Source organism: Lathamus discolor, chromosome 11 (assembly GCF_037157495.1).
Source record: "Lathamus discolor isolate bLatDis1 chromosome 11, bLatDis1.hap1, whole genome shotgun sequence".
NCBI classification, from domain to species: Eukaryota; Metazoa; Chordata; class Aves; order Psittaciformes; family Psittacidae; genus Lathamus; species Lathamus discolor.
Window position 1 is genome coordinate 13765426 of NC_088894.1, and position 23035 is coordinate 13788460.

At 43.6% G+C, this 23035-nt stretch overlaps 1 protein-coding gene across 1 annotated transcript in view; it reads left to right on the forward strand.

Annotated features, from left to right (window-relative positions):
• Positions 1 to 23035, forward strand: part of PTPRT (protein tyrosine phosphatase receptor type T) — a 475914-nt gene that overhangs the window by 383583 nt on the left and 69296 nt on the right. The window contains exons 13-14 of the mRNA XM_065691506.1: positions 4047 to 4083; positions 20036 to 20171. Of these exons, the coding sequence (XP_065547578.1) occupies positions 4047 to 4083; positions 20036 to 20171 (173 nt within the window). The remainder of the gene's footprint in view (positions 1 to 4046; positions 4084 to 20035; positions 20172 to 23035) is intronic.

The following is a 23035-nucleotide window of genomic DNA, read 5'->3' on the forward strand; positions in this document are numbered from 1 at the left end:
CTGCACTAGTGACAGGCGCTCTCACTGGTGTTCAGACAAGGCAGGAGCTGGTTAACAATGCACAGTCATAGTAAAGGGAAGCAAAAATCGTGGGTGCGAAAGCAGATGGATGGAAAAGCTGGGCTGCTTTTATTGTTGTTCATAGGCTGTAAACAGCAAGCTGTCATTTGAAAAGAAAAGAATAAAAAAATGAGCTGACCTTTTAGGTTGTGAAGACTCAGCTGTCACATAAACATATGTCCTGCTGCCCTCAAAGCCCTTCTCTGCAGAAAATTGTTCCCATCCAAACACTGAAGAGACAGAGGCAGAACTTGTCTTGTTATCATCCAAGTTCTTCCATGAAATGCACCTTTAGGAACCTAAGTAATTAGTAGACAGGATCAGCTCCGTTGCTTCAAGAAAGACACAAACTGCATGAAACAAACTATTTTAACTATTACAAAATGTTAACAAACTTCCTGAAGATTCAGAGGGATGCTAAAACAGATTCAAGTCTTTGTGAAGGAGCTGTTGGGAGTGAGTGCTCACAAGGCTCCTCAGCACAGTCTGGGTGCTCCTCAGAGGGTCTGCAGCTCATTCTAACTATAGGTCCAGCCTGTCTTCCAGGAACAGTCTGCCAGCACTCTGCAACACCATCCTGCTATGGTCTGTGTCCATGGCGTATGGACCTACAAATACAGCCAGGGTTTAGCCTTCAGTGAGCGTATACAGTGATCAAGCTTTATTCATAGGGAAGTAAGTTCCACAACACAAATATACATTAATATGTTCTACTTAACATGTAGGTGGGCTTAATATGTAGTAAGCTTTCTGGATACAAAGCATGATAGAAAATGAATACAGCAGTCTTTCAAAATGAATATAGCGGTCTTGCAGGGCCTAAAGGGGCTACAAGAGAAGGGCTTTGCACAAAGGCCTGTAGGGATAGGCCAAGGGGAATGGCTTGAACCTGCCCGAGGGGAGATTGAGATGAACTCTTAGGCAAAAGCTCTTCCCTGTGAGGGTGCTGAGGCGCTGGCACAGGGTGCCCAGAGAAGCTGTGGCTGCCCCATCCCTGGCAGTGCTCAAGGCCAGGTTGGACACAGGGGCTTGGAGCAAGCTGTTCCAGTGGAAGGGGTCCCTGCCCGTGGCAGGGGTTGGAGCTGGATGAGCTTTAAGGTCCCTTCAACCCAAACCAGGCTGGGATTCTGTGATGCGAGTTTCTGAAGGTTGGGTCAGGAGCTGTAGGATGTGTTCATGCAGTGGTTTCCCATTCCCAATGCCTGCATTGTTAAATGGCTGGATATAAATGTCTGCCTTAACCTGGCAGTGATACCGAGATGAATTAATAGTGCTGCTGGGATCTTAAGTTATTTGTGTGACTTCAGCCATAAAATGAAGTATATGTAGCATCCTGGGTCATCATTAAGATTGTTGCAGACATAAAAGGCATTTGAAAGAACATTTGGAAACAACACAGAAACTGAAATTTGTGGATTTTATTTTTAGTTTTCAAAAACTTTTGTTATTATCCCTTTCCTTCATTGCTTCTCTTATAATTGATTTAAACCACCAGGATGGATAACGAAGAATTACCTGTGTTGTTTATTCCTGCTTTACAATTGGCTAAGGAGAAGCATTCTCACTGTGCAGGAAAGCCCCTGGTCTGAACCAGAAGTTGTATGTATTTATTCTGTTTCTTGGTAGAGAAGTTCAAGCCCACAGTTTGCACCATCAAAGAAAAATAGTAAATTTAAAGAGATCTTATTTCTATAATTTAACAAAGAGATCAGCAGTGGGTTGATCAATGAGCTGATCAATGGAATAATAAGCCCTGATCGGGATTATGGACGAAGTTCAAGTCTTTCAGCTTCAGCATCCCTCCTAGCTGGTGTCTTTTATGTTTTCCTTCTCAGAAGATGCAATCTGAAATGAAGTTCTGAAGTCCATATGTCTTGTTCCTCCGGTAATTGATTGCCCTTGCTTTTTGCAGTGCCCGATCATGGTCTTGTAATAACTGTTATTGTCTGTGCTAAATGCAGCAATTAGTAGATGCAGACAGAACACACATCCTGTCTTCTCAAATTGCCCTGTGGGAGGGTAATGTGCAGGAATATGCACATGCTCAAATGAGATCAGTTACAGCATCATTAACAACATTTCAGGTTTTGTTCTCTCACCTCTTCCTCTCTCAGCGTTGACTGATTACTCCAGCTTTTTGCTACACTTTGAAGCTAACAGAAAGCAAGAAAATTGACCTCATCAAAATGCGATCAAGTGTCCCCCTCCTTTTAGACGGCACAAATGTCATCTTGCTGGTCTTTATTTTAATTTTCATCACACATTTTCCAGGTCACCTTGTCATAGATTGTAAACTCCATCAGGATCCGTCTGTCTGATAATTCCCAGCATTGTGTGCTGAGGCTCTGCACTGAAAATAGAGCTGTGTTTTTTCCTGCTTCATATATCATCACTAGCAATAAAGATTTTGGATTTCCAGGATCAGATGGCAATTCAGGCTGATTACACACATGCAGAGATGAATGGGGAGCTCTGTTGTACAGCTGTGGTGACTTTGCAGTGCTGATGGATGTACGCGTTGTGTAGGGGAGATGATTTTGAAGGGAGAGAAAGGTGAGTGCACCAAAGAGATGCCTCTGGTTTGTTGGGATTACCAGTGCTTCAGTCCCACTCTGGGAGCTCAATGCCTGGGAAAGGATGGCCTTAATAGATGTGATTTGTCCTTGGTGATCCAGGGATTCTTTGAGAGAGTTTGAAGGCAAGATGAAAGGGACAGTTTGTCCTTCTGCATAGCTCATTGTTTCTAGACTATACACAGGGCTGCTTATATCTAGGCAGTGTGGCTGGCTGATGTCTTCAGGCATGCATAGAGAGGCATCAGAGGTAATTGCTCTTGTGTGTCCCAGTGTGGATCCTGCAATTGTCCCCTTCTGACGTGCAGTGTATGAGGAGAAAGGCATGCTGGGGCTGTGTGTTTCTGCTCTGGCTGAGGCCTGTCACAGATGGAACGGATTCTCTCTACGAGCAAATTCAGCTTTTCCCAGTGTTCATTTTTCTGCTCACAGACAGACTGAGGTGCTCAGCAGTGCATTTGTTAGGCTGTTGTTTCCAGAGCACAGGCAGTATCCATATTAATGTAGCATTGTTCCACACAGTAATTTATGCAGTACTCATTACACCTGAGACATGTACAAAAGCGTGTAAAGACATAAAAGTGCTGCAGAAGCCTGCAGCAGATGACTGCCTGACACAGCTTTTAACCGAAGCAACACATTCAGATTTGGATAGCAATCATGGACCGGACAGAAGTGACCCATGCCAGCAAGGGCTGTAGAATGGGGAGCTGGGGACAGCATAAAGCAGGATTTTCAGTGGAGGTGGCCTCAGAAGGCTGCTGCCTTTGAGCTGTTAGTTAAGCCAAGCACAACATTGCTGTTCTGATCCAGGCTCCTGTTTATGTGAATCTGCGGGCTCTGAGGTGAATGGAACAAAAGCGTTGGGTTTTAGCCCAGCTCTGCACTGAACCACCGCAGTGGTGTGGGTTGTGATGGAGCAGCTTGCTTGGCAGAGCTGCCCTACAGCAGCTCTTCTGCTTCCCATACATAGCAGAGAGCTCCACTCCTCAAATGGCTGCTCCAGTGTCTGCCTGCTGTGTGTTTAAATAAATACCCAATTTGCAAAACTTGCATGGAAATCAGATGTACAATTACATGTGCTTTTGACCCAGGGCTTCTCTGCCCGTTACAGATCAGGTCATTTAACCGGTGAGTTTTGTTAGTTAATCAGGCAGTTACATGGGATCCATCACTCACACATCAAGTATGGAAAAACGTGTTGTCATTCTTCTCAAGTTAGAGAAAGCAGCTGTGGGCAAGTCCATTAGCATGGAGTGTTTCATGCAAATAGAACTGTTGGTGGTATTTTCAGAGCTGAAGTGCAAGAAAAATGCTTGTTTGTTTTAGTTCCGTTTTAAGGAGTGTATGTTTACTGTGGATGGGCGAATGACACATCTTGATGTTTTCCTGTGTTGTTTTTGTATTTTTCAGGAAACAAAAATCAACTGTGTCCGGCTGGCAACCAAAGGTATGTGGGTCTCCTTTTCCCTGCGAAGCATAATGCCAGTATTGTAAAAGCTGCAGTGGTGACACAACTTGACTACAGTTACTACCCAAAGAACGAGCCTCTTGCCTTCCTTCTTATTTTTCCTTTTTATCTGGTTGTGTTTAAAAGGAGGATTACAAAGGCAGAACACAGTTTCCAGAACCCCTCTACGTGTAGACTGTTAATTTTTTAAGACAGGTTATTTATCACTGTGGTTCCTCTTTTCCCTTAATACTGTTGTCAGTCCTAGGGACTGTTCTTGCTATTGGCAGAATGTCACTGAAAAGGCAACGTTAACTTTGTATTAAAATCCATTCTCTCTGCAACTGTATAAAGTAGATAAGAGGAGATCTTGTGTCAGCCTAACAGTGAACGCAGTGGGGCACAATTCTTAAATCACACCATTCTCATGGTGTGATTCAACTAACTAGTAGAGTATATTCCTGACTTTCATTACTATTAGTCCAGGACTGACCAAACTGGTAAGTCAGATAGACCAGACTGAGCAAGCCTGAGACATATTGTTAAGATGCAATGCTCCCATCCCCAGGTTGCTTCCCAAGGTAGAGCCCTCAGTGATAACAATGTCTGGGTTCCTTCTTGGAGCTTAGAGTTGATTTTAACAACTCTTGTAAGGACTTAAACCTCACTCCAGGGCCTGCTTTGACAGCAAAGGTGTCAGAAACCGATTTACCTGTAACACAGAGGAGTGGCTGTAAAAAGATGCCTCAACACATGTCACAGAATCCCAGACTGGTCTGTGTTGGAAGGGACCTTAAAGCTCATCCACTTCCAGCCACCTGCCATGGGCAGGGACACCTTCCACTAGAGCAGGTTGCTCCAAGCCCTGTCCAGCTTGGCCTTGAATACTGCCAGGATCACTTTTGTAGTCTCAGAATGAGCCATAAGGAGATGATCTGGTAATGGCAATGGACCATGCTGTCCATGGAGGTAGCTCTCCATTTCCCAAACACGGTGACCACCTTGTGCTCTTGCTGCTTTGCTGTAATATGAAATAACTGCATCACTGCCTGTGGAGTCTTTCTTTAGAGATTTAAACAAAATCGGCAGGGACCCATGATTTATTTTCTTTTTTGAGTCACTATCCCATTTTTCCCATTCTTTTCACTCATTTGTCTTTCGGCAGTAACAGAAGTTAGTTACCTCTAGGTACTTTCTCCTGAACCCTTCTGCATCTGCACTTACAGAGCTTCTGGGAGGGCTCAAAAAACACACAGCTAACAGTTCTTGGGTAGCAGAAGAGGGCTTTTTCAGTCTTCATCTGGAGACATCCCCCAGTCCATTAGAGAAGGCCGTGCATGGAAGATGTTGGATGCATGTGCATCCCACCCCTGCAGTTAGTTCACTGCCGAGACCTGGTGTGCCGCCAGGTGGGGCTGTAGGCAGTTGTGTCACCACTGAGAGCTAAGGAGCATGAGCCATTTCTGCCCTTTCTCCTTTTCATCCGTGGCTCTGGTGCTCCCTCGATCCTCTTGTGGCCCCCTTTTTGAAAAGTCCTTGTAAAATCTTTATGTAACTCATTCTCTGGTTACAAACGTTCTGTGTGTCTCCATCTCTCTTCCTTCCCCTAAGTTCCAACTGGTAGAGATGTGGCCATTTCAGATACCTTATTTTAGCTTTCTGGTGATGGGAAGAGGAAGAGCAGAACTGGATGGGACAAGTTGGCATGACAGGAGTCCCTCCCAGGGTTTTTCCAGTGCATGAGTAGAGGTCTCTTCATGAGATCAGAGAAACTAGGTGAAATCTGGTAGTTTTAGTCATTCCTTTTGGAGTTGGTAGAAGAAAGTTGTCATGCTAGGAGGAAGGATATTTGCCCTGTGACTAACAAAGAAAAACCTCCGTAGTTTGGAAAATGCCAGCCTTCGTGACCTTTTGATTTGCACTGTCTGATCTGAGTCCTTCAGAAAAGTGTCACGGAAGTGTTTGACCTGAAGTTGACTTCTGCAGACTGATTTAATTTTCATTAACCTGCCAGGTCAGCAGGAGGAGTCACTAAACCTCCCTCATGCTGTTGTTTCTGAATGTCATCTCTTTTTATAAAAGGATCTCTTACTAATATTAATTTGAAAAGAGATGGGGAGAGCCTGAGGATGCTGAGAGCCACTGCTTTTGGATGGGCTTATTCTTTAGGATTTTTCTTGATTGACATGCATGGAAAAGGGCAGGAAATTATGGTAGGTCTAATGTTTACTCTCACTGTCTCAATAGATACTGCTTTGGACTTACAGGCAGATACCTTATTTCTATATCTCTATGGAAGTTTATTTTTCCCTTCTTTTTTTTCTCTTGTCCTCACTCACTGAATGGCAGTGCTGTATTTCCCAGTGCCTGCCCATCAGAAAGGACGCCGGAACATACCCTGCAGTGGCTAATTTTGAACAGCCTTAACTCTTTGAAGGGACAGTATTTCTTGGAGCTCTCAACAGAGGTAGCATCGTGAGCAGATCTGTGGTCTGACAGTATCTGCCATTGCTAGCACCTGGGAAGTGCTTCCCTGTGAGGGTGCTGAGGCGCTGGCACAGGGTGCCCAGAGAAGCTGTGGCTGCCCCATCCCTGGCAGTGCTCAAGGCCAGGTTGGACACAGGGGCTTGGAGCAAGCTGCTCCAGGGCAGGTGTCCCTGCCCGTGGCAGGGGCTGGAGCTGGATGAGCTCTAAGGTCCTTCCCAACGCAAACCAGTCTGTGATTCTGTGACTCTATGAAGTATGTGCAGCTGAGCAGTAGCTGAACAGTGTGGTTCTGTGCTTCGGAGCTTTCCTATAGTTTCTGATTTCTGTATGTCATGAGGCTGAATTCCCACCATACATTAACTCCATATGAATAGGATTCAGGCACTCCACATCCCAACTCCTGAGGAGGGGTGTCATATCTGCCCTCTCTCTGATGGGTAGCAATGGACAGAGATACTCACAAAATTAACATTACATTTTGATCTGTTCAAAAGCTGTTAGCTGGGATGTTCTAGATGACCTATTGCTGTCTTCTACTCATTACATTGATTATCTTTAATGGCATTGCCCTGTATTTATCTTTATTTGCATCGCTGTCTTTCTGAGGATAGAATGAGCAAACCTGTAGTCTGCTTTGAAGGAAATCGTCAGAGCTGTTCACGAAGATCCCCCTGTGGAGTCAGGGAAAAAATCTACAGCTTTTTTGGAAGCAGGGCTGATCTCAGCACTGACGGCTTAAAAGCTTGGAGTTGGTACCAGAGAAAAAGCATATTTTGTTTTGATGCGAGAAAATAAATACATACTGCTAGTGCCAGACTAAATGTTCATTTGGGGATACAGGCCTAATTTTTCCATTCCTACACATCTGACACTTGCAGAAGCTCCATTAACATTAGTGAGATGAGTTTTGATTTACACCAGTGCCAGGAAGATTGGGATCAAGATGTGTTTAAAGGAGGGAAGTAGTTCTCTTGAAGCACTGGATTAACAAGGGCACTAAACATGAATGTGGGAGTAATTAGGCAATGAAATGTGTTAGGCAGCGTGTTCCTGGGGGTTTAACACATCTTGGGTGTTGCTGCATGGCACCTGGGCAGAAGCTGCAGAGCTTTAATTACTTGAGAGAAGCATGAAGCTGCTTCACTGCCACCGCTTCAGCAGGCTGGGAGGCAATTCCCTTTGTAAGACCCAGGAAAATGAAAGCAGACTACAGATATTGGGAAGAAGCTCTTCCCTGTGAGGGTGCTGAGGCGCTGGCACAGGGTGCCCAGAGAAGCTGTGGCTGCCCCATCCCTGGCAGTGCTCAAGGCCAGGTTGGACACAGGGCTTGGAGCAAGCTGCTCCAGTGGAAGGGGTCCCTGCCCGTGGCAGGGGTTGGGACTGCATGAGATTTAAGGTCCCTTCCAACCCAGACCAGTTTGGGGTGATTCTATTAGGAATTTAAAAAACGTTTTAGTTCATTTAAGAGGATTTTGGAGATGGTCTGGTTTTATCCCCTCCCCTTTTAGCAAGAAATAGACTGTTCGGACCAATCCCTGTTCAGTTCAGGTCAGATTCTCACAGGAGCTGTTCTCACCCGTCACAGAGGTGCACCCTTCTGCATGGTTTTGTGCTTGCTGCTCCTGTTGAGATGAACTGGATTCTTGCGGTTGCCAGAAAGATCTCTCAAATCTTCGTGTATTGGTTTATTAAATGTTGGGGTGTCAGCATTTCAGAGCAGTAGGTTGTGGCACCAGTAGTGCATCCTCCAAAGGAGAGCTAGGAGATACAGCAGATACCCACTGGGTAAGCACAGCTGTTGAACTCATTTCCTTCTATCCAGTGTCTTGGCTGATCCCAGAGAGAAGGGCCAATGGCAAGGACTCATCATCAGCCTTTGCTGTGGTGGCAGTCCATCAGAAAGCTCTGTGTTTGTCCAGTCTCTGTAGCCCTTCCCTGTTTTGCCAGCATGTTTCTAATCCAGAAGCATTATTAACCTCTTGTGTCTGTGTATGTATTTTCTGACTCATTGGTCTCAGATTTCTTACCGCTTCCAGCCATAAACATCTCTCCTCACATGGACTACTCCTTTTCTCTGAATTACTGGAGAAATGTCATCTTTCACAGCATTAGTCACTTGGGTGCATACCATTAGCATAAACCACTCTTTAAAAACAAGTTTCTCATTAAAGCCTGATTTACCAGCTCTCTGCCATACCATTTTCATTCAGACACTTTATTTATTAGTTTTGCCATTTGGTTTCCTTGATAGCATTTGTTTTAATCTGTCCCATTCTTTCTGAATTAACTGACTTGTTCTCCCTGTCTTAAAGTAACATATTTATATTGACACTTTATTAGAGCAAATTGCAACCTCTTACCAAGACAGAGCGATTACCTCTTGTGTTCTTAAAGTGCATTAAATTAATTTTACACTGTAATTGAAACCAAGGCAGAGGGCTCATTAATGGTTCCTTATCTCTTGATGCTCATTTCTGCTTCCTTTAAAATGTGAGTTCTTGCAAATGAAAGAATGGAACTGTAATAATCACTGTAAGGTACATTTTTATTTTTCCTTGTTTTTTTTTCCCTCGTGCATGCTGCCTGGGAACCGTTTTGCTTGTTCTTAGCAGTAATGGGTAGGCAACAAGTGACCACGCGAAACCCGCCCAGCCTCTTGAGCACAGGTGATTATCAGCTCAGGACAAGAAAACTGCTCCAACTTCCCAAGTCCGAGCAGCTTCATGACTTCTTGTTTTATATTTGGTTTGCATGGGACAATATGACAGTTGTTCTAGCTACAGCATACAGGGGGCACTCCTGTTGAATACTTGAGTTGAATACATGCCTGTGCATCTGAAGGACCAAACACTGCTTAAGTCTCCACAGGGGCACTTGAGCATGGCTGGAGAGCCCCATGGAACCCTTGCTGGTCCTCTGCAGCCTGAATCTCTCTGAGCATGTGTCGTGGTTTAAACCCAACCACAAACCTCGTCCACTCACTCCCCCCCTTCTTGCCCTCCCCCTGCTCCTGGAGGGACGGAGAGGAGAATCGAAAAGAATGCAACTCCCACGGGTTGAGATAAGAACAGTGCAGTAACTAAGGTATAACACAAATCACTGCTGCTGCCACCAATGATAATAATGATAAAGGAAATAACAAGAGGAAAGAATACAACACCTCAACACCAGCTGACCAATAACTCGCCCCACTTCCCCCAGCCGAGCACCAACCGATACCTCCTCCAACCCCTGCAGTCCTCCCTTCCGGGTAATTCCAAGTTACATCCTGGGCATGACGTGCTGTGGTATGGAATACCTCTTTGGCTAGTTTGGGTCAGGTGTCCTGTCTCTGCTTCCTCCCAGCCTCCCCTCCTCCCTGGCAGAGCATGAGGCTCAGAAAGTCCTTGGCCAGACCAAACATTCGAGCAGCAACTGAAAACATCGGCGTTATCAGCACTGTTCCAATGCCAAAAGATCAAAACACAGCACTGTACTAGCTCCTAAGAAGGAGAAAAATGACTGCTGCTGCTCAACCCAGGACAGCATGCATGGAGATGATCTTGCATTTTTTAATTCAAGTAGCTACGTCATTTGGTGGGGCTGATTATTACACTTGGACAGTCGAGTCCTGCTGTTGAAGAAATGATGGCAGGGGAATGAAAACTTGATTCTGTAAACCCTCTGTATAGAAACTTGTGCTGGAATCTGAGATGTTGTAGGATTGAGCCTCAGTAGCATCATTCACAGATCACTCCTGGGGAGGTTCAGAACTTCCCAAGGGTCTCACAGTTTCAATCAGAATGAACTTGGAGGTCTGCGTGTCATAAACTTGCCTTGTCATATGTAACACTGGGATGGGGACCATCCTTTAATTCCAGAAAATTTGAATAGACAGGGAATCCTGTCAGCTTGTGGAAGCAGTTTCTTCCACTTTAGCCTGATGGGCACAGAATGACTTACTGGGATGTGACAGAGTTCCGTGTGATTAATATGAAGGGGAGGAGAAGGAAGGTTGGTTTTCTGTTGGGAGATGGATTAAGTTTGTGTAGGGACGTTCCTCTTCCAGTGCTCCGTGATTATTCCTATCCAGCTGTGACTTCCTCACCCAGCTATTATTTCAACTACACATCAGAGCAGTTGTGATGATACAGGTGCAAAAGGTATTGGGATTACTGGGAAGTTCAAATGCTTTTAAGGTTGAGAGAAGTGCTCCTGCTTTTCTGTAGCACATATGCACTGGAAGAAGGAACCTTCATGGGAGATGAGTGCATAACAATATTGAGACCTCAGTAATGAACCTGTGCCTGAAAGGTGACCAGGGAAATCATGGTGGGGACTGAAAAACTAATGGAAAATGAGGAGGGAAAAACCTCTTACTGTTCACACACAGTTTTGCTGCATATGGAAACTGTTCATTTAGTAGCTTTTTCTCCCACATATTTATTTGAGGGGGCTCTTTTGCTTACTGAAATCTATTCTGGTTTTGTAGACAGATAATGTATTTTTTTAAACAGATCTAATCCCACTTCATATCTGTTTGTATTGCATTTTGTGTTCTGATAGACTGGAATGTTACTTCTTTGACAGGTTTATTCAGTTTTGTGCTATTTATTTCAGAGGAGTTTATCACACTTTTCATGTTGAATGCATGGAACTGTTTTTGTTTTTTTTTCCCCTGAACAAATCTCTGCCTTCTAAAAGTGGCTTTCTAGCACAGGTTTGTGCATCACCAGAATTAGTTGTTAATAAGGGACACATTGATGTTGTTCTTGCTGAAAAATATTGCCTGCTGGGAAGACAAATCGAACGTCCAGGTGTGTGGATGCCCACTTAACCCAGAGAGCATCTTTATTTGCACCAAACTTGCTGTCAAGACTAAGAGGAATTTAAAATGTCAGCTTTAGGGACAGGTTGCTGCTAATGAACCAGCTTCCCGTTAGTGAAGAACCTGGTGCAGAACTGGATGAGGCCACAAGTGGGTGAGTTTGATAACTTCAGCCCAGGTTCTAGAGTACATTCTCTACTGCAGAGCTCTGCTGCACTGCCAGACCCTCATCTTGGGCTCCCCTGTTTAAGTAAGCAGTGGGAGGGGAGAGGGTGGAAGCTTCAGAAAAGAAGGGTCTTTATTAAAAGCAGAATGAAATTCATTATTGCTGTGTGATCCAAGCCCTCCTGGAATCAAAGTAAGGATTCACCTGAGGTGCTGTGGAGGTCTTTGTCCCCTTTCAGCTCCCACCTGGTGTGAAGGGATGCTGTTGGCCATATGTGGTGGCTGTGGCCACACAGGCTGTGGCTGTGGCTGTGGCTGGTAGGTTGTACAGTCACCTCTGTGTGCAGATAACCTGGCAGCCAGGCAAAGGAGTGGAGTAAAAGGCAGTAGCTGGGCATTAAAGCCCCAGTAGAAGGTTGAATTGGAAAGAATTTTTGCAGTGGATGATTAATCACTTGTGACGTCCAGGGGATCTTTTTTCTTCCTCTCTTTCTGCTTGAAGATTTGCAGGGAGAACTTCCTAAATGTCCCCTGAAGTACAGGGGCTGAGGGATAGGGCAGAGGAGAAGGCAGTACAGGAGGGCTGTTGCATTTCAGAGGCCAGCAGCGTTGCACGTCCTGACCGTCATGCGCTTGCACCAACTTACTTGCATCATCAGTATTTATTCTTCATTTCCCAGCATCTGGAGGTGCTTTCTAAGGTCTATCAGCTGTTGGTCAGGTACTGTGAATAACTTAAAAAGTTATTCATAAACAGATGATCATCGTCAGTGTCCTTAAATAGCACTTCCAAAGGCATGATGAGCCCAAGGCTATTACAAACATATTATCCCTCTGCTTCCTCAACTAGATGTTTCAGTGGGGCAGTGTTCAGGCGCAGGGTTAGTATCAGTGCATCTCAATGTCTTCCAGGGACTGGACATTTAAAAAACTCTGTGGTAGCATTAGGGCATGTGACAATGTTATAAGAGAGGTAAGTGTGAAAGAAACTGTTTTGTAATGGCACTGTAGGGGAAAATTAAAATCTGCATTCAAGACGTGCCTGGAACTGCTCCTTTAGCTTGGCAAAGTACAGAAGGTTTCCCAGTGTTTTATGCAGCACACGTAAGGTGTGTATGCACAGACTCCCCAGTGCATTGGCCATATGACTCCCTTTGACTGTAACGTGGTGAGTACCCTCTTTTGCATGCTGCTCAGTCAGCCTCAGGGTGAACTAGCAGGCACAGCTTCTGTAGGCCACCCTGGTACTTCAAGTACCTTTGACCAGCCAGGCTCAAAAGGTGACCTGATTCCAGTGGACTTTACCCACCACTGGACTCTGCTCACTGCTGCTGGGCTAGCTTTGGAGTTTTCATAAGAGGAGAGGGATGCTTCATCATGGGCTGTAGCAACAGGACAAGGGGTGATGGGTTTAAACTGAAAAAGGGGAAGTTCAGGTTAGATATAAGGGAGAAATTCTTCCCCATGAGGGTGCTGAGGCACTGGCACAGGGTGCCCAGAGAAGCTGTGGCTGCCCCATCCCTGGCAGTGCTCAAGGCCAGGTTGGACACAGGGGCTTGGAGCAAGCTGCTCCAGTGGAAGGGGTCCCTGCCCGTGGCAGGGACTGGAACTGGATGAGCTTTAGGGTTTCTTCCAGCCCAACCCATTCTATGATTCTGTACCCATGATGAGCAGAGATGTTTAGAGGGGACTGGCTGGTGCAAAGGTTAATTGGGTTTTGTTTGTTGGGTGTGATAAGTCTATTATACATCCATAGCATTGTCACATGCTGTGAAGTTTTTGCCTGTACACTCAGAAGATTGATCTCCCTGTGACTAAGAACATACAAAAATGAAGTCAGATCTGTAAATCTGAACTTGTGATAATGGGAATTTTGCCTGTTTTCCATTTTTATAATTGCAAGCTAGTTTCTAAGTTGCTCTGCAAACATGGAGAGCTAGGATGGAAGCATCATTCTGAACCACTGCATCACTGCTAGGCAGCACAACAGCTGTTCTTTATCTGAGCTCTTCTTTCAAGTAAATATGATAACTTTGCTCATTCTTGGAGGCCATGTATCTGCCTCCAGCACAAATCAAGAGCTGCTGTTCTGATGAGAGAGGACGAAAAACAGGAGGAGAAAATAAAAGCCTTTGTGGTGGATTTGCCTGAAATCTTCAGAATCAGTTATTCTCTTACTGCTAGTTTTTAATTCTCACTCAGTTTCGTAATGTTAATCTTGATTCCTTGCTGTGTGTTTACCCTCATCCTCCTACAGATTCAACCTGTATGCCTGATAATCCCTCATACAGATGCTGGTCTGTCTTTCTCTCCGGGACTGCTTTGTTTTGCTGCGCTCCCTGTTTCGAATATGGTTGAAAGCTTTTGGCTATCATCATTCTTTCCATTTCTTTTGAGCTTTTTTAAAGAAATGAGAATGTCTCTTTGAATTCCTAAGTCTGTGTTGTGCAGTCTTCAATAACAGGAGGTAGAAAATTGGTGTAGTGATGTGGTGTGTAGTGATACTGTTGGTGTTACTTTTTTTTCTTTTTTTAATGAGTTACAACAAAGAAATAGCCCAAGTGGAATCTGTCAGATTTGGTGAGCTGTTTCACTTTGTTGGTTTATGATGGGCCTAAAAGAAACCTGAAGAAGGGCTTCAGACAAGGGCCTGTAGGGACAGGCCAAGGGGAATGGCTTGAACCTGCCTGAGGGGAGACTGAGATGAGCTCTTAGGCAGAAGCTCTTCCCTGTGAGGGTGCTGAGGCGCTGGCACAGGGTGCCCAGAGAAGCTGTGGCTGCCCCATCCCTGGCAGTGCTCAAGGCCAGGTTGGACACAGGGGCTTGGAGCAAGCTGCTCCAGTGGAAGGGGTCCCTGCCCGTGCAGGGGTTGGAGCTGGATGAGCTTTAAGGTTCCTTCAACCCAAACCAGGCTGGGATTCTGTGATGCGATTTTCTGAAGGTTGGATCAGGAGCTGTAGGATGTGTTCATGCAGTGGTTTCCCATTCCCAGCTGGAGCTGGATGAGCTTTAGCATCTGTTCCAACCCAAACCAGTCTGGAATTCTACGACACAGCATCATGCTAGCTTTATTTTAGTCCCAGTTCTCTGGCTTATACAGGGTAAGGTTGCAAACTAATTTTGTCTTTCACAACTCATGCATTTGGCCAGTTCACCAGAGCTAACAGGTATTGTGGATGAAGAGGCAGAACAGTGCCCTTCCAACTTTATCTCGACATTACCATCCTTACAGGTGCCTGACTGCCCTCGTGCTTTTACATATTGGCAACTGTGTTTTAGATGCATAGGTATAATCAGGTTCTGAGGGAAAACATTTCTACGTGCAGAGATGCTTTAGTCATTTGTAGGCCACTCACATAGAAAGCACCATAAAAAAGAAAAAAAAAAGAAAAAGAAAGCATGTTTACAAGTGATTTGAGAATAACTGTCTTTTGAAAATAAGCCTCTAGGTCTATTAGGAAATTTTACGTTCAGCATACTGCCTAGCCATTATGTGCCACAAAGAAATTACTCTGATTGAGCAGCTCATTTTGGCTTGTAATGACTTTGAACCCATTATTTTTCATTAATTTTTCTGGGTTAAATAACACTTTGAAGTAATTTTTCTGATTGGTTTTTGTTTCTTTTATTATTATTTTTTTTATAACTATCTAAAGAAGTTGCATTTTTAGGTGTTAGAGCCAAACCTAAGCTTTGCCAGACTGACTTGTCTCCTTTCTGGGTCTTTCCTGTCATCTGGCCATGGCTGAAGCTCCCATTATTGTGTTGCTTCTCTTGTTTGTCCCTCTCTCATCTGCATTTACACTGCCTTTTGCTGCCAATAGAGCCTTTCTCTTTGCTTTCTCTTCTCCTGTCAGATGCTTCTCTCTCCTGTGCAGTGACGCAGCTACTGATGGTTGTGGTACCACTTCCATTGCAGGACTTTGTTCTTCATGCCAGTTGGAAATCTCACATAAAACCCATCTTTTCCTCCTGCCTATGGCTCTCTTGAATTCTTCTTCCTGCTAGTTACATTTTCTTAATGCAATATTATAATTGCTCATTAAATGCAGAGCATTTCAAATTATTGTGGAATAGGTTTTGTAGCAGTTTCTGTGTGTATTATCACTCCTGCTTAGCTACATGTACTCAGTAATCATTCTTTCCTGGGTGATCTTCAGTGTGCTGCCTCCTCAGAAGGTCACTTTATATCTGGTGCCTTATTGTTTTCAGACAATACTTCTGTGCATAAATTGCTGGGTGAAGGATTCCTGTGGTACCTTTCACTTAGCTGCCAGTCTTGTTCCCCACGGAACATCGTGGTCTGATGGAATTGTCACAGCGTGTCAGTCCAGAAACATCAGTCCTCAGCTCTGCTGTTGAGTGCTTGTGATGCCAAGGGCATATCCTTCATCTTTCCGGATCAATAAAGTAAATAACGTAATTTATTAGTTACCTTGCATGAGCATTAAGAGGATTTCAAGTACATATTAATATTGCTCTAGGAGTATGTAGCACTCTATGAATGCTCACTGGTAAGTGGATGATTTTTCACTTTCTTAGAATTTTGAGAGGGTTTTCTTCTTTGGTTGTGACTGGCAAAAGACTGGATTTAGGTTTAGGCTGTTGGAATCACTTGCAAACCATCTTCCAGCTCAAAGTATCTGAACACCTCGTCTCTTCTCCCCTGGAGACAGAAATGCTTTCAGATGAAGAAATGTTCTGAAAGACTTAACTTCGGAATACGAATGGCCCCTCAGTACTAAAATCAGGTTTGAACCTCAGAATTCTTGTCCTTATGTCCTTATGCAGGGCCAGCTTTAACCATGGTCTGAAGCAAGGGGGGATTTAAAAGATTGAAAGCCATCAGGAGCTGGCTCCATGATTCCTTATGAAACCATGCTTCCAGTAGCTATACTTCACTGAGCCAGTCAGGATGGCTGGATTAGACCTTAATCAAACCACCACCAGCACCATCAGTGCTTGATGATCCATCAACCTGACTTCTCATGGGCTGACTCTGAGAAATAACCCACTTGCCCTTGCTCTCTTTGCACCTCTGCAGCATCTTCCATGAACGTGCTGTTTGTAACGTGGCCTGTCTTGCTGCAAGATGCTGTGTCTCTGGGAATTTTGAAAGGGATTGAAGAAGCAAAGGAAATAGATTGTTAGGAAATCTTGAAATAGCTATGGATGTAACATGGGGTGCTGGGTGAATGCTGATGCCTGTGAGTCAGATTGATGCCACTGGTCAGGCTTCTGGGACAGCACATTTCATACAGCTCATAAATGTGTATCTCTGAAAGCAGTTGCCTGGTACAGTGGATAATGCACAGATAGGAAGTCAGGGGACCTGCAGCCTTCGCTTCTCTGGCACTGTCTGCTATCATTTGCCTCCCTTATTAAGAAAGTAAGCTTAGGGCAGGAAATTGTAACTTCATGTTAGCACAGTGTAATGGGGTCCTGACCCTAGTGGGGGCTCTGGGTGCCACTGAAATGCACACGTTAATAACAGTGGTGACCTGCTCTATATCCTATTATTCCAGTATCCAGCTTCAGTTATGAGGAACAATTTATTCCAGGAAATGTGGTGAAAGTATCCACTAGAAAATACGGTTATAGTTTATTTTCTTTCCCTTTTAATTTCAGCAGTTTAAATATAAACATTTTTCAGAAAGAACAGGGTGCCCCTCTAGTGCAGTAGTGCAGAGCTTTCCAAGTGTCTGTAAAGATATTTGTATGGAATGGCCATCTGAACAGTTTTATGAGCTTCTGTGCTCAGAGGATTTCAGACCTTCTACATGTCCATAAAGGAGAGAAGCAAAACTGAATTCTAAACAAGCATTACAGTCAGGAGCAGCAGAAGTCATCTGCTGCAAGTACAGCAATAGCTCACAGACCTCCTCCTGCCAGAATAGAAGTGCTCTTACCTACAGTTAGTGGTGGTGCAGGTGAGAGTACCATAGTAGATATGGCATCTACAAGGAAAATACACTAGAATTGCAGGAAAACAATGGACTTTTGCAATAAAACTTCACTGCAGAGCTTTAAGAATCGAGGAGTTTACTGACACTGTCATATTATCAATTCCTAAGTGCTATTAGCTGAGACAACTTACAAATGGTTGGATTAACAGCCTAAAGGAATTGTTGGCCTTTGCCAAGACAGATAGAAGGAGTTACATAGAAGATTCAGGGGAATCAGTCACCCCAGTGTGTAGGTGTCAGGATGGATAATAAGCCTTTATTCTCCTTCTAGGACTGCAGTAGTGTACAATGGGATGAGAACTATCAAATAGAAGTACACTGAGCACACATTGCCTGTAGTAACACGCAACAGCCTGGCAAAATCAACCCGATCAAGCAGATTAGAGGATGGAGTTGACAGCACATTCTTATGGGTGCTTTTAATGTGGCTCACAATTCATGAGGGTATCTGGATGGTACAGAAACTGACTGTGCTGTTAGTGGTAGAAAACTATTCTCCAAAGTCTATTATTTAGCGTCACAGGAGGAACTGCATCTCAAGTGAAGGATAATTTGAATACTTCTGAATTTCACTTTAATAGAGTTTTAGCCTTTTTCAAGGGAAAAAATGTACCTATATCATTTGCTTTGTTGCATGATAGTGTTGGCCTGTATGATGCTCACCTCTTGGACAGATTTTCTCCAAGATTGTAAGAGATGTTGTCAAATAAAAATGATAATATGCAACTGATATTTTATTTTCACACTCCTGAGTCCCATTAATGCATTTCAGACATGTGAGCACAGGAGTTACCAGTGAACCCTTAACTGAATGGGAAAATCAAACACAGCAGAGCAGGGATAAAAAAAAGCTGAAAATTACACGTGTTTCCAACAGCCATCATTTTTGCTTGGTAAATAGTGTGCTTTGCTGTGGCAAACCAGATTAACAGTTTAGCTGTAGGAAAAATGGAATCACACTTTTATCACTGCATGTGGTGAGGTTTTTGTTTTGCATCTATTGTGTCCTTGTTTTCTGTCTACTCTTCCAAGATATGATGGCAAGAGAATACAACACTTCATTGCAGTTCAGCTCCTCATCCCTGGAAGTCCATCAGCTAAGGCCCTGTTCAGAACATACCAGAAAGCCCTATATTTGCTTATATGATTTTATCATGGTCATCAGTGGGACTCATCCTTGCAGACAGAGATCTTTTAAAGCTTATGCAGTTTAACGTGTGGCAAATGGGCAAAAGAATAACCCAGTGAGGCTTTCTACTGTCTCACCAACATAACGACCTGATTGAATATTATCTCCCCAAGCATTGACTTAATGAACAGAAGTGATTCAGCTTTTCCTGAAGGTCAGCAACACTGAGCTGTTGAAAGAGCAAAACATTACGGACTTCTGATGACAGCACTTTGTTCTCACCTTTGATTCCCTTTTTCTACTGCATTTAAGCTGTAGAGGAAGACTTGGCTGACTCCAACAGCAAAGGCAAAGCCCAAGATTGTGACCTGGTGTAATGGGAATTCATTTAACTTCAGCAAATGCAGTGGTGATGTTTTTAGGCGTAGCTAAATATCTCAGGAATATGATAAAGATGGGCTTATTTAGTCTTTAGAAGAGGCACAACTAGAATCTTGTGGGGCTTTCTAAATCAAGCTCAGTAGTTCAAGCTATATCTGGAAAAACTGTGCAGCAAGTAGTGAAGTCAGCAGAGCTCAGGTATATAATGAGCACTACAGAAGTAGTCTTAGCAACAGGGAAGAAGGCAGCATTCTGCAAGGTCCTCAGTTGTTGCAAGAGCAAAAGACCCTTGAAGTCAGACAAAGAAGAAAAGGAAAAAGTGCTGCATAAGCTGTGTACCTAAATATGCTTTATTTTTAGGTGTGTAGGCTTTACTCTGAAAAAAAGACCCCAAAATTTCAAATAGAAATGATGTTTTCTTGCCTGGGCTGCAGACCTCCTGCCTGGAATACAGTAACTGATGTGGAGTGTACTCTGTGCATTGGCTTAATGCTGGTTACATGCAGAATTATAACCATGTATTTACAAAAGCCAGGCCTCTGGTATAGTGAGAAATACAAATGGGTTCTGATTTTAGAAGAAAATAAAAGGTTCTGTGGGTAGTACTATGGGATATGTTACTGCAAACTTCAACATCATTATTTCGATGAGTAAGGATTGCACCTCCACTTAAGCTGTTTGAGATGAAAATGATAACTGCTATTAATTCTCCTGCTTCTGGGTGTATGCTGAGTGCTTCAGACAAGTAAATTCCCCATTACAGTATAATGTAGTAAAATATTAGAGCCAGTTGCATTACACTGGGATTTTACACCCTGTTACTGCTTTATTTGTCATCAGCCCTTATAAATGCAGATTAGCTGGTTATAAATGCAGGGTTAGCTGGACAATTGTATATTGCAGTTCGATTGCAAATACGCTGTTAGGCTTTCAAATGAATATGCAAAATGGGTCATTGCACGACTTTTCTACAAATTCTCTTTTTATCTCCTCCTTCTTCTTCCTCCATCTCTTAAGGAGCTTCCACCCAGAATTCCAATGCAGTGGAACCAGAAAAACAAGTTGACAGCACGGTGAAAATGGCTGGAGTTATAGCTGGTCTGCTGATGTTTGTTATTATCCTCTTGGGAGCAATGCTTACCATCAAGAGAAGGTGAGTTTCTGCTTTGCTTCCGTCTTGGACCTTCTGGCTACAGTGTTCTTACTAGAAAAGAAGAATAGATTTGGTAGAGGTAAAACATTCAGTTTGGGTTACAGCGGGCAGCAGTTGATCCCTGTTTGCTACCACTAAGAAACAGTCCCAGGAGAGATGCCTGTTCTGGCACATACTGTATGCACATACAAAAGAATGCTTGTTACTGCAAAATGTTAATAATAATGAATTGATAATGAATGAGGAGAAATAGCCTGTGAAAAAGCATGGGGAAGTACAAAGTGACAGCGAGACAAGGGAAGTGGGCACATGAGCCTGTGGAGGTAGCACTGCAGTGGTCCATAAGAAGACAAGAATTCTTTGTTCACAGGCAAGGAAAATGACGTCTCAAGATAATGTGACCAAGAGTCTTTCTCCCAAGTGAGTCTTGATGAGATATTCTTTCACACAGCAATTGCTTTGCAACCAGTTTTCAGCTGGAATATTTTATCTTGCTGATGGTTAGAATCCTTCCAGGAGTTAGTTATAGTTTACAGGGGAATGAAACTTAGAAAGATCATGAATGGTAATGAAGTTTGTTCAGACAGTGCATTCTGTGTGATTTTCTTTGGACCATTTGTACTTACACTTTCGAGTAGACTATTGTAGTTGCTGCTATTTGAAGAGCTCCACATTTACAGTGTAATACACTGATTCAGCAAACCACTTAGGCAAGAGGTTTTCCTGAGAAAAGAGTGCATTTTGTATATATTTTACCAGTCTCATTTCGGAAGTGAAGCCTACTTCTCAACAGTAATTTGATTCTAAGTGAAACAGGAGCTAGGTGGCCTGGTGGACTCTCCTCTAGGATACAGGTAACATTATGTGTGAGAGCCTTGATGATTTGACTTGATCTGTTGCAGGAATTGAAGCTTTTCAAAGCAAAGCTGTGTTTCTTTGAGATCTCTGACAGTCACCCATTTCCCAGAAATAAGAGTAGCAGTTAAATTTAGATAGGATCTCCTCTATCATAATCCAGAGCACATGCAAATGGATAGCTCCATGCTACAGATGCTGGAGTGCAGGGCTGCTATTCAGAAGGACGTTGAGAAGCTGGAGAAATGGGCTGATGGGAACCTTGTGGAATTTAGCAAAGGCAAACTACTGCATCTGGGATGGAGCAACCCCATGCATCAGTACAGTCATAGAAGGACCTGGAGATCTTGGCAGACAAGTTGAACAACAGTTAACAACGTGCCCCTTGCAGTGCATTGCTGACTGTATCCAGGGCAGTGTTCAGCTGTATTCAGGGCAGTGTTAGCAAGAGTGTAGCTAGTAGGTTGGGGCAAGTGATTATTGCCTTCTGTTTGCCACTGGTGAGGTCGATGTAGGCATAGGATGTCCATAAGGGATCCTCAGTACATGAAAGGCACTGATGTATTAGAGCAAGTCCAGAGGAGAGTTAACAAAGTGGTGTGGAGTTGGAGAATCTTCATCCTTAGTGGAAATAAACACGTGGCCAAGGCCCTGAGGGACTTGCTGCAAGTGAAACTGGTTTGAACAGGACATTGGACTGGATGTCCTTTGAGTAACCTTTCCAAATGATGTAATCTGCAAAACAGATGGCATATGGACTGACTACAGTGAATTCCCATTGAATTAACTGAAGGTGAGGGAGAGCTAGATTTTTAATCCAATTTTGTGTGTGTGTGTAAAGGTTCCCCATTTTGTGGGCAAATGCATATGAGTTTTGTTCTCATGCCTGGTGCGCTTGTTCAGTGTTAACCCAGGCTGGGTTAACAGATGTCTCTGATTCCAGTCCCCTGGGAGTTTTTCAGTTCATAAGCAGAAAAAAATCAGATGCCTCTAATGAAAACCAGAGAAACGGTTTCAGCAGTCGTGGAGCTGGGTTTCTGGCCTGGTTAATGCCCAGCCCTCATCCAGTCCTCTTACCTTCCTAAAAGCTCTTTAAGAAAAGCTTTTGTTTTCAGATTGAAAAATGAAAAATTGAAGGAAAGCCATTAGAGCAATGCCACATCTGGTGTATTTCACGAGCTATTAAAAGTTGATAGCATTTCTGTCCCATCATGTATTATTATTATAAATCATGTATATTGCTAGGCAGAAAACAAACAGTGATTTTTCATGATGACCAGGACAGGTTTTTTGTGGTGTAACCTGCCAAATGCTAAGTCAGAGAGGTAAGGATACTCTTATGAGGAAATGTACTTTAAAAAGTATTCATAAAGTCATAGAATCCTGGACTGGTATGGGTTGCAGAGGATCTTAAAGCTCATCTAGTCCTTGATCAGGGTAAGTGCTATTGAGCAACAACTAAACCATCGGTGTGTTACCAGCATCATTCTCAGGCTAAAGCCAAAACAGAGCATTGCACCAGGTACTGGGAAGAGAATTAATTCTATTCCAGCCAAAACCAGGACAGCTTGACATAAAAATTCGCAAGCTAGAGCTGACTGGAGCTGCCCCCCTCTTATGCTGTACACATATTCTTCTTTGGAACCAGCCAGGTCCCAAAAGCTTCAATGTTTAGTCAGTTTGGGTGTGATGTCCCATGGACAGAATGTTATTATATCTAGCTTTGCCATAGGCTCTGTTAACCTGAGCATCTTCCTTCAAAATTAAATTAAGAAAGTGAGTGATTTGGGAATATTAGAAATATAAATTCTCCCCCTTTTCCTTCCAGAGCTGAAAAATTACCTTTTCCTCTGGGTCGCCCCTTGCCAGAATGCAAAATCCCTGCAGCCTGTATTGCTCTTGACCTGTTTGCTATCATTTGCAAGGTTACCCACTGGAATACAGACTATTATAAGAAATATTCTGGCTCATCGACTTTAAAATCTTTTCCCATTTGGAAGCTATGAGTG